Source organism: Kwoniella europaea, chromosome 3 (genome assembly GCF_036810445.1).
Source record: "Kwoniella europaea PYCC6329 chromosome 3, complete sequence".
In the NCBI taxonomy this organism is placed as follows: domain Eukaryota; kingdom Fungi; phylum Basidiomycota; class Tremellomycetes; order Tremellales; family Cryptococcaceae; genus Kwoniella; species Kwoniella europaea.
This window is the reverse complement of record NC_089489.1, coordinates 1100852-1111982: the sequence shown is the minus strand read 5'-3', so window position 1 is coordinate 1111982 and position 11131 is coordinate 1100852. Positions and strand designations below refer to the sequence as shown.

Here is an 11131-nt window from a genome sequence, read left to right as displayed (position 1 = left end):
ATCATTGACCTCTTCGTTTTTCTTCTGACGATCATTATGAATTTCAAGTTACGTATCGAAGGAAGAGCATTGAATATGCATGATGATGGTCAATGATAAAGCAAAATACATCCTATCATAATTGATCAATGCTAGTTCATGAGTATAAGATCTGCACTGAAATGCTACAATGAAAGTAGATAAGGTATGAGATGACAGTTTAGATGATTGTTGTTAAATGCTTGTTGATGTGATGCTTTAATTCTATGAATGTCTATATACGAATTCTCCGTTCTGTTCCAGTCCAGCTAATATCAATCATGTCGGTTTCAACTTGATATCCTCTTCTCACCTGAATCTTCCTGAATATTTTGCTGTCGCTGCTGCTCTTTCTCTCTTCGCTCTTGAGATACACTCTTTCCCAACCCTTCACCCATCCCATCCCCAGCTGCACTCGGCGGGTTCTTTGCATTCCCTTCTTCCGCTGTACTAGCATCGGCTGCCAGGGCATCGTGAATGTTTTCAGGTTTACCTTGTTTTCTCCTTCGTCGTCTTGCTAGAGGATTTAAGATGATAGCGAGGAGGATGACGATGGAGTCCAAAACTACCACTAGAGCGTATGATATCTGAGATTCGATTGACCATCAGTTGATTCCTGTCTTGTCATCGACGAGAGAGAGGTTGACGTTGTGAGATTGGCGTAGAGGTAGACTTATTTGGGAAGGCAAAGGAAGAATGAAAAACTTACTAATCCCAAAATATCTAATTCGGATCTACAGAACAGACTCGCCAAAGAGAATACCCCACCGAGCGTATCGACAATCATGAACATCATTGATATACCTAATACTTCTTTGAATTTCCATATTTCGTAGTATTGGGGTCTATGCATGTGATAGAAGACCATGTTAGTATTGATCGATTGTCAGTGTCACGGGATACTAGTGGGACTCACGCCAAGGCGATCGCTAGGAGGACGGCCGATATGACACCGTACATCTTGATAGGCCAATTCACACCGTTATCTTGACCGGCCTAATACAAGCTCAATCTCAAATTAGCGATGCAAGGATTATTCGTATTGTGAGGATACAACTATGTTTTTTGTCGATGGGTGAATATGTTCTAAAGGAGACTTGTCGACTCACCCAGATCGCAAATACACTACCAGTTTCGAACCCAGCAAACACTAAACAGAACCCTACAAAGAAGAAAATGGTATTTCGCTTTGACCATCCGTGGGAGTAGTATAATATCTGACCTGTCGATATGGCCGCCAGCACTCCGAAAGCTTGTGGTTGGATTTGGAGTGGAATAGATAATCGTTGAGCAACGAGGTATGATCCTAAGAAGATTGAAGCTAAGGCCCATATGCTAATTGGGTCATGGAAAAGATCAGCCGAGGCATCCGTACGTAGTAGTCTTGGTTGAGGAAGATAATCGATAACTCACAACATCAATCCTGCTGACAGACCCGTAGTAGATTTTGTACGATGCGATTTGATGATTTGAGGTATGATCTGGACCATCCACATCACTGCTCCGATAGTCGCTAGAGCATTCTCAGCTCCTGGTCGTTCTTTCATCATGCTACTATCTAGAGCCTCTGGGTTGCGATTGGATAGCTCGATGAGGATTCGAGGCCGGATCGTTCAGAAAGGTGAACGTGATAGCTGAACGAAAGTTGATCCGTTCTCACAGGATGTCTCGATGATTATTCAAGTGAGGTCCTGCTCTGATCTTGATATACACAAGGATACGAGTATGATATACACAATACTATACACAATTGTCCAGTGATGAGATGAGATGTCGCAAAATGGGTGATCACACGATGAGTTATAAGCTATATGATGGATGTCTCCTCCCCGAATGAATGAAGTGCGATGAGATGAAATCATCATCTGAAAAAATGTGAGATTGGCGATTTAACCGAGGTTTACCTGACTAACGGCCGGGGGGTGTTCTATTTATTGCACACATCCGTAGATTTGATGCTTGGCTTTGCCAGCAGGTGACAGGCGTTGGCATCCCGTAGGACAAGGGGAAGGAGAGTGCACAGAGAAGTAGTAGGCGAGATATGCGAAGGGTGTCGATTTCAAGAGCATTGAATGAACGTCAAAACATGGCACAAACGACTGGTTTCACTGAATAGTCTGAAAAAGCGTGGTCGAAATTCCTCGATGCTTGCAGCAGCTGCATAAGATCATTGATGTGACAAAAGAATAGATAATTCTGCTCCAAGAAATCAACTTATCGAGTGATCTATTCATACACATCATATACTATCCACAAAAAGGTGTTCGCCTCCGAAGAGATCAGCTACTTCACCTTTCGGACGGGGTTTCAAACATGGAACTTTGGGCCGTGCTGTGGCGTGTGCAGTTTTCCGGCCTGCTCAATTCAGAATGGTTTGATCAGAACACATTCTGCATTCCAAGTATGGAAATCAAGACTTGTCTTGTCCAAGGGCCGATCTTCACGTGCCTTCATGAACTGATGTTCCGGTTTATACAACGTTTTCGAACCGTCGTTTTCAAACTCAACTCGGACCCACACGTAGATAGATTGATAGCTGGTATAAAACCGTCAAGTCATCCCCATCCTGGGATATATCCGTGAGAGAGGCTCTGTTCGCCAGGGGTATATTTATATATGTGGACCAAACGATGAGCTTGGATCCGGCAAGCAGGGCAAAGCTTGAGGCCACGTGTATGTCGTGTGGCATGCGAAAGTCAGGAAACATAAATATAACCGGCGGCGATGTGCGACTGAAATAGGCAATATTCACTTTTTCATGGTACGATGGTTCAATCTTCTTATTTATTCAGGAAATGAAAGGCTCGAGCGCGTTGCTCTATGGAAGAGAAGGATCGTTCGATAATTTATATATACATCTTCATCTAATCACAACCAAGTCATATCAGACAACCATCACATTCTTTCATTCCCTTCACTCTTTACCACTCCACCCATCCACCTACTTCAACAGTATAGCTCAAAGTAAGTGTCATTGACTTTGGCCAATGGATTTCGTTCATGGCTGACAACTACTTCACTAGATGCCCGCCGACGCTCGTTCCGCTGACCGTGTCTCCAACTACAACAAGTTCTGGGAACAGAAATCTGCCAATGACAATGAGTCTCACAGAGCCAACAGGTTAGACCAATATACCGAAGTCGTCAATGGTGAGTTGTGCATCGTTCTGACCCACAATAGTATAAACGCTGAACTCGTGATTTAATAGGTTACTATGACGGTGCTACTGAGCTTTACGAGTATGGTTGGGGTAAGTCAGCTCTTCCGAAGACTATATCGCGCTCCATGAGCTGATCATTTTGCAGCTGAATCCTTCCACTTCTGTCGATTTTACAAGGGAGAAGGTTTCCTCCAGGCTGTAAGTCAAGTTCTGCACATGAATTTCTATCATCGAATCATCCTTACTGAGTCTTTTGTTTAGCTTGCCCGACACGAACACTACCTCGCATCTATGATGCACCTCAAACCCGGTATGAGAGTACTCGACGTAGGATGTGGTGTCGGTGGACCAGCTAGGGAAATCTCAAGATTCTCAGATGCTACCATTGTCGGTCTCAACAACAACGATTTCCAAATCGGTAGAGCTACCAACAAAACTAGAAAAGCAGGTTTGAGCGATAAAGTCTCTTTCGTTAAAGGTGATTTCATGAAACTCAGTGAACAATTCGGTGAAAACTCTTTCGATGCTGGTGAGTCAACCTTTCGTCACTTTGTGATCACAAATAAGCAAAATGCTGATGAGAGGGAGAATAGTTTACGCTATTGAGGCTACTTGCCATGCTCCTAACTTCGAGGGTATCTATGGAGAAATCTTCAAGGTACTCAAGCCTGGAGGTGTTGTGAGTACTTTACTGTGTCAACAGCCTCTACAAGGATGCTGAAAGAGGATCTGCCAGTTCGGTGTCTACGAATGGTGTATGACCGACGAATGGGACCCTACCAACCCTAAGCACAAGGAGATTGCTCACGGTATTGAAGTGAGCCATTCGGTGATTTTCAACCAGAACGTCGAGCTCACGATAGTGTACAGGTCGGCGATGGTATCCCAGAGATGAGAAACTTGACTGCTGCTAGAAACGCTTTGAAGAGCGTCGGTTTCGAGATTGAGCATGAGGAAGATCTCGCTGATAGTGAGTCGAATTCAGCATTTCATTATGATGCACAAGTTGACTGATGATCGCAATAGGAGGAGATGTTGTACCCTGGTACTACCCTCTCGAAGGTGATATCTGGAAAGCTCAAACTGTTTGGGATAGTGAGCTAAATTCTGTACTCAGTTATATCATGAATCGGTGCTGATATGCGTAATCTCGTAGTGTTCACATGTTGGAGAACGAGTAAGATGGGTATCTTCGTTACCCAGAATGCCGTTTGGGCTCTTGAGAAGATCGGTGTTGTGCCCAAGGGTACTCACAGTGTTGGAGAATCTCTTATCGTTGCTGCCAACGCTCTTGTAGCCGGTGGTAAGACCAAGCTCTTCACGTCAGTTTATCAACTGAGGTTCTCATCCCAAGCTTGAGTTGCCGCTGACCATGATCGATATATGATGTACGCAGTCCTATGGCTCTCTGGATCTCTCGGAAAGTGAGTTATGCCGCGCACATCTGCCTCGTACAGGCCAGACGCTGACTTCAGGTTTATCTGTAGCCCGCCAACTAGATCATTTGTATAGAATAGATGATTAGTCTCTCTATAGTGTAGATTGTTTTCGAATCGGAGGACATTCCGTACGCGTACCCTTTTCCGTCTTCTGTCATGCATACATCGGCGGCATTGGCTCATCAGGAAATGGAGTTGTGTGATACCTTGATTTATGTTTCCGCCAACCCCAAAATCTGTCGCTTAGGAATCACTCAATTCCTTAAAACCTGTTACTGAATGTCATGTCAATTGCATGTTTATACGTATTAACTACCAACATTGGCTTCTTCAGGTACATTATCTCTATAACACCATGGAATGTGGCTTGATTCAAATATTTCGATACCGGCCAGAAACCGTTACTGATTCAGTCATTTACTAATCTTTTGAATGAAGATCCACTCGGGATCAGTGAAACAACCAAACTAGGAGGCTGATGTTTACGTTCTTCCCTCATTCAAATGAATAAACATAAGTTGAAACCTACGCTAAATATCATGCACATGACCTTTTCGGTTTTGGTTTATAGATGATTACTGACTGCAAGTGATCTCCTTGGCATCTTTGCTTTTGGGTTTCCCTTCTTTCCATTTCTACTCCTTGGGTCAACCTCTCCTAAAATCATATACATTCATCATATCGTCTGCTGCGCAGGTTACATTCATTTTCACCGATGTCAACATCTTACTATCATACCAACCATCATCATTCTCCTACACCAACCATACATCACTTAATACAGAAACGAGCTAACGCAATAAGTTCAATTCCATTCTCACAAACTACCACCACATTTATCGATTCACCTTCGCCTCTGATCGCTCCTAGGGGAATGGGAATTGTCGAGGTCTCACCAACGGCATCTTCACCTTCTTTGTACTCTAGAGTAGGGCATTCCAACTCACCTCAAATCCACGCGCGTACTCAGATGATCAAGACATCGAGAAAGTTACAGGTTTTATCGGAATCAGAAATGGCCCACAGATATTCAGCAGAAGACGAGCCATACCATCATGAAGAAGAGGAGGAAGAAGAAGAGGAAGATCCGAGGAGGATGTCGATGGTTGGTGGACCGAGAGTGAGGAAATATACACAAGTACCGTGGGAAGAAGAGGACAATGAGGCACAATGGTCGATGGTCACCCAAAACACAATCTCTAATCATAGTCAAGCGGGGGGAGTGACAGTAGTGGGTTCAGCAGATATGTTCAGTGGATTCAACAGAAGCAAACCAAGCACGACTCCCAGTGGTTATGAGAAAAATATCAGATCGACTGGAAGAGAAAGAGAACAAAGTACGATATCTACCACTTCGACCATGATGTCCAACTCGGACAGTTCTTCTCTCAATGTTTCGTCGACAAGAAGAGGTCTAGCTCAAATAGTAGGTGTGACTTCCAACAAGGATAAGGACAATAATCATGCAAAATATTTGGTACCTTCTGTTTCGGGATTGAGTTTAGCCAGTGATCAAACTTCTTCAACTTCATCGGCTTCATCTTTCTTATCTGATTATACTCCAATCACACCAAAGTTGAAATCTACCAATGTCATCCAAATTGGTAATTCACCTTCGCCCAATACCAATGACCAGAAAGACAAAAGGATCGATACCTTCCATCAAGGTGGATATGAGTATTCGGATGCTAGTTCGATAGGACTGCTACCTGCTGTGATACCCAAATCAACTGTCACTTCGACATATAAGAAACCCCAATCACCACTTATCGATAACCTTACTCTCACTCCTACTCCTGGTCCTACTGGATTCACAGCGAATGATCGACCACTGATGAATAGCGGATCACCAGGGTTCGGGCTGATCACTCTTGAAGCGGCTCAAGAGAGAGAAAGACAAAAGAGTCAGAGCCAGTCACAAAATCAAAGTCAAACGCGCTCGCACGAGACAATCCATACTCAATCTAGTACGCACAGTAGATCAACGACTTCTATCTCTGTCGATCAGCAAAAAAGGCCTTTGACCACATTTTCAATCCCTCCTATACCTGACGACCCAAACGTCAATGTCTTACGTCCGACCACCTCATGTACATCCACATCCTCACCACCGAATAAAGTGAAATCGAAAAAATCAGGATTAATGAGATTATTCAACAAGTCAGAGAAAGATAAGTCAGCCCATAGCAATATACCCGTACCGGCTTTACCTCATACAACCAATAGTACCAATGGGAATGGGCCAACAATGACTCCTTCGTTGAAAGGTAGAGATGGTGTTAGTGGTAGAGCAATGTCAATCTGGTCTTCTTCTACAACTAACGACAATTCGACTTCGACTTCGACAGGAACTGTACATGGTGAAAGTGCGGTATGGCCTTCTGCATCCCAGAAGAAGAGTCAAGGTCTACTACCACCTGGTGGTCAAGGTGAAGATGAAGAGAAAAAACAATTGGGAGTATCATCATCAACAACTCTCCAACCTAAATTGGAATTACGTCCAATCAGTATGACTTTCTCGAGAGGTTTACCTGTAGATTACCTCGTCCACCCCCAACCCTCACATACAAAGAGAAACCAACCTGATGAAAGTCCATCTACCCCCTCGGTACCTTGTACGCCCACATCATCAATGACGAAGAAGAAACCCATTCCTGCTGATGAAGAAGTGGTGGATAAGAAGAAGATGATGAATGTGAAAAAAGCATTTGAAATTCAGATATACGAATTGGAAGCTCAGATCCGCGAATTGAAAGATGAATTGAAAGAGGCCCGAGCGAGAAAAATGTTAGAAGGGAATTGTGATAAATGTGGATGTACTTGTAATTTCATTCAAGGTCAAGATGATAAAGATGATAATATGTTATTGAATGTAGGATTAAATACAAGTGGGAATGGGAATAGGAAAGTGATTGACAGAGCTAGGGTCAAAACGGCCGGGGCAAGAGGTGTTTTCGGGTCAGGTAGTTTGTACGAATGGGAATAAACCAAAAGAAAAAAAAAAAAACATGAGTTGCATATCTAAATACATATGTAATAAAGATGATAAAAATGCTATCAATTGATACCAAACCATATCATACCAACAAACTATCCTCTACCTGCACGTCTCTTCTCCTTTTGTTTCTCTCTATCACCCGAAAAGGCAATCATCAGCTTACAATTCATTCCACTATACGACAACGAACGATAAGCAATATCGAAAGTACACACTCACCTTTGCATAGCCTTCTCCTCTGCCCGCTCAACGTTTAAAGACCCTTCGACCTTCTTCATCCTAGAATTATAATCTCTATCTTTCTCAGCCTGTTCTCTAGCTTTCTCACCAGCCAAGAACCTATTATCCTTCCTGAGTTCCCTGATCGCTCCCTTTCGTTCTTTCTTGTATAGCGATTTAAGTTTGGCAGAGGCATTACGCTCCACATCGGGATCGTAGTGTTTACCAGGAGCAAAGTTCTCTTCGAATTTAGGTGCGTGAGAGGCGATGGGTATGGGCTTATGAGCCTGGAGAGTGAGTGGTCGGCGGGATGCTTTAGCATGGGTGAGTGATCGCGAGAGAGAGGTGTATGCCGCAGCGTGAAGTGTCTATGATGACGAAAGTAAGCTTTCGGACTATCCGTTCAAGGTTCACGATTGGTTTCGTGTCTCACCTTCACTTCCTGAGATAATTTCGCTACTCTACATCCTTCCAGCACTTTTGCCAGAGGCTGGATCAGCTCGATGAAAGCTTCCGATGAGGCGTACATCGCTGCGAACGTCTGAGATAGCTTGAACGCGACGACAAGCAGGTTCACCTTTGTCTGCTCGACTTGCTCGTGGCTCAATTCTGATTGAGCCGAATTGATGGCTTGAGATAGATTGACGGGTTGTTGTGGAGCAGCGGCGGCAGAAGGATCGACGTATAAGTCCACGTCGTTTGCTTTGGAATCGGGATATGTCTTGTTCACTTCGAAACCTTTTCTTCTCGGAAGAAGCGCCAGTATAGAGGAAGCAACAAAGTTCACCGCTTCTGGCAGAACTCGATTTGACAACGCTTCATACTGTTTAATAATATAAGAATATCAGCTTAATGACCTGGGTACTAATTACATTGAACGTTCTCACCTGAGCCAAGATAGAACATAAGAATAACCCAGATGCAATATCTGATGTAGATCGAATTCTACCTTGCGCCAGGTATTGGCCAATGAGTAGAACAGCGGGCGCGACGACAGGATGAGAGAAATCACTGGTTGACCATATCGATCCGATCAAGCGAAGTAGGACCAATTCAGGACATCCTGGGAAAGTCTTGGATCCCCTTTGAGAAGCTCCTTTTGCTAGTCCCCTAGTCAGATTCTTCTGCATCAACTTGATCTTATCGATGAAGTGACCAGCGGCGGTTAGCGCGTTAAGCTTGACGAGAGCGATTATATGAGGCGTGAGCTGAGAGATGAGTATGAAAGGTGGGGTAGGTCGAGATGACAGAATCAAGACGTAGTCAATCAAGACACCAAGGAACTCCTAAAACCCAGCGGTCAGCTACTTTCACATGAAATTTGAACAGGGTACGTACTTGTAGCTTCTCCTTGTTCCCTACAGCCAGACTAGGATGATGCAAAGCACGTATACGCTGAACTACCGTTGGTAAAGCAGAGTCTTCTAGTCCCTCTAAGATGTCTTCGAACTCTTCTATGCTGGAAGGACAAGGGAAAGTAAAGGGAATCTCTTTCGTCTTCTCGGGTTTAGCGGCTTTCTTGCCTTTGCTCTTCTTTACGACAGCTTCAGAGTCCTCTTCATCAGCTTCGATGAGTTCGGGAACATCCTCATCGTCGAGATCTTCCATATCTGAATACACTTCACTATCATCGTCGTCCAGTTCTTCATCCTCCTCATCGCCTTCTTCCTCGTCTTCGCTTTCTTCTTCTTCTTCATCTTCATCGCCATCACCATCCTCCTCGTCTTCGTCATCGCCTTCTTCCTCGTCCGAGGGGAGACCCATATTTTCAATTTCCTCTCTTGTTATACCTGGACCGAGGAGAGTGTCATCTTCGATATAATCATCTCCCAAATCATCCGCATCAGGTTTTCTATCACTTGTCTTCCTTTTCTTCCTTGATCCGTCCCCATCTTCATCATCACTAACGCTCTCTCCTCTCATCCTCCTCAATCGTTGAGCTTCTGCTTTCTCCAAATTCTCTTTCTCCTCCAGAGCCAATTCTTCTTCCGTTCTGGTCCTGTCCTTTGGCTTTGCCCGAGCATCGAAAGCTAGACTTCGTACGACCTGATCGTAATCTACTTCCTCTTCCGGTACTGCAGCTACAGCAGGGGCAGCAGTAGGTTGACGAGATGTACTCGCGAAGTTAGATGCAGCTGGTCGAGCAGGTGCGCTTTCCTGTAATAGCGCTCTGAGATCATCGAGGTCTTCATCAAGCTCATCTCGGAGTTCGTCATCCGCTTCTTTTTGTTGTTGACGCTCGTACTACGATCGTCTCAGCTACGTCCTTAAGAAGTGGGGACGGACTCTTAGCTTTTATACTCCTTACTCTTCGCGATAATCTCCGACATAACTTCAGCTTTACTCTTCTTCTTTTCAGGCTAATGAACAGGTGTGTCAACTCTGTCCATCCCTATCATCGGAATTAGTTGACTCACGACTTCTTCCTCTTCTTCTTCTTCACCATCGAATCCACCAAAATGAACTTTATTCACTGTTCTCCTATCGACTCTACCTTTATCTTCATCCTCCTCATCTCTCTCACCGAAACCTTGAGCTTCGAAGTCATCTCCTGGTAGATCCATTACACTCCTTCCACCGTGTGTGAGACCACCCAGAGCAAATCCTTCATCGAATCCATCCAGACCGTCTTCTTCATCTTCAAGATTGAAAAGACCTTTCTTTCCTTGACCCCTCTGTCTTTCTCTGGTGTATCTTTCTAACATACGATCTTCGAGTGATAGTGTGGGATCATTCTCACCAAATCGTCGATCTCGGAAAGTACCTGTATGATCACGGAGTTGATGTTCCGGTAACAAGCTTTTCTTGCGCTGAAATGATGTAGATAAGTCAGCTGAAGCTCGGATCCAAGCATTGCAAGCTGACTTACCTGCTCGAGGCCCGCTTGTTTACTTGCACTGGGTCGTCCAGTAACACCTTTCAGATTCCTACCTCCGACATCATGTTTAACCTATGATGTACATCAGCTACTCTCATATAGTGCAAAGAGGTCTCAGGCTAGCTGACTTTGACTTACTTTGGTCTCACGTTCATCAAACTTGTTCAAGCTCTTCCTGATCTCTTCTAGCTTATCCAACTTCTTTGCTCTATCAGTTTCCCTCGCCCCTCCTTTCTTGTAAGCTTTCTTATCCTTCTTTGAAAAGTTTTTCTTGTTCAGCCCTGCAGAATTGAGAGCTGATTTCAGCTGCGATAGCTGAGATGGTGCCATGGCGTATCGACGATTCCGATGAATGTGATATTGGGATGCAAAAGGGAATCAAAGCTGATAAAAGTTGAATTCCTCTTGGGTGGACCTG

The 11131-nt window shown here is 44.2% G+C and overlaps 4 protein-coding genes across 4 annotated transcripts; 2 read left to right on the top strand and 2 right to left on the bottom strand.

The window, feature by feature from the left end:
• Positions 1-308: 308 nt before the first annotated feature.
• V865_008276 (uncharacterized protein) lies at positions 309-1565 on the bottom strand (the record flags this gene model as incomplete). Its single annotated transcript, XM_066232012.1, has 5 exons — positions 309-605; positions 728-863; positions 935-1014; positions 1128-1353; positions 1432-1565. The coding sequence occupies 5 exons, from the start codon at positions 1563-1565 to the stop codon at positions 309-311; spliced, it is 873 nt and encodes a 290-aa protein (XP_066088109.1).
• Positions 1566-3041: 1476 nt separating this feature from the next.
• On the top strand, positions 3042-4678 carry V865_008275 (uncharacterized protein; the record flags this gene model as incomplete). Its single annotated transcript, XM_066232011.1, has 11 exons — positions 3042-3168; positions 3228-3269; positions 3325-3377; positions 3441-3708; positions 3773-3858; positions 3916-3996; positions 4050-4149; positions 4206-4274; positions 4336-4501; positions 4576-4603; positions 4667-4678. The coding sequence occupies 11 exons, from the start codon at positions 3042-3044 to the stop codon at positions 4676-4678; spliced, it is 1032 nt and encodes a 343-aa protein (XP_066088108.1).
• A 655-nt stretch (positions 4679-5333) lies between these two features.
• On the top strand, positions 5334-7604 carry V865_008274 (uncharacterized protein; the record flags this gene model as incomplete). The annotated part of the gene is made up of 1 exon (XM_066232010.1): positions 5334-7604. The coding sequence occupies one exon, from the start codon at positions 5334-5336 to the stop codon at positions 7602-7604; it is 2271 nt and encodes a 756-aa protein (XP_066088107.1).
• A 104-nt stretch (positions 7605-7708) lies between these two features.
• V865_008273 (uncharacterized protein) lies at positions 7709-11043 on the bottom strand (the record flags this gene model as incomplete). Its single annotated transcript, XM_066232009.1, has 9 exons — positions 7709-7748; positions 7836-8203; positions 8269-8658; positions 8723-9121; positions 9174-10005; positions 10137-10195; positions 10253-10645; positions 10705-10785; positions 10852-11043. The coding sequence occupies 9 exons, from the start codon at positions 11041-11043 to the stop codon at positions 7709-7711; spliced, it is 2754 nt and encodes a 917-aa protein (XP_066088106.1).
• Positions 11044-11131: the final 88 nt, after the last annotated feature.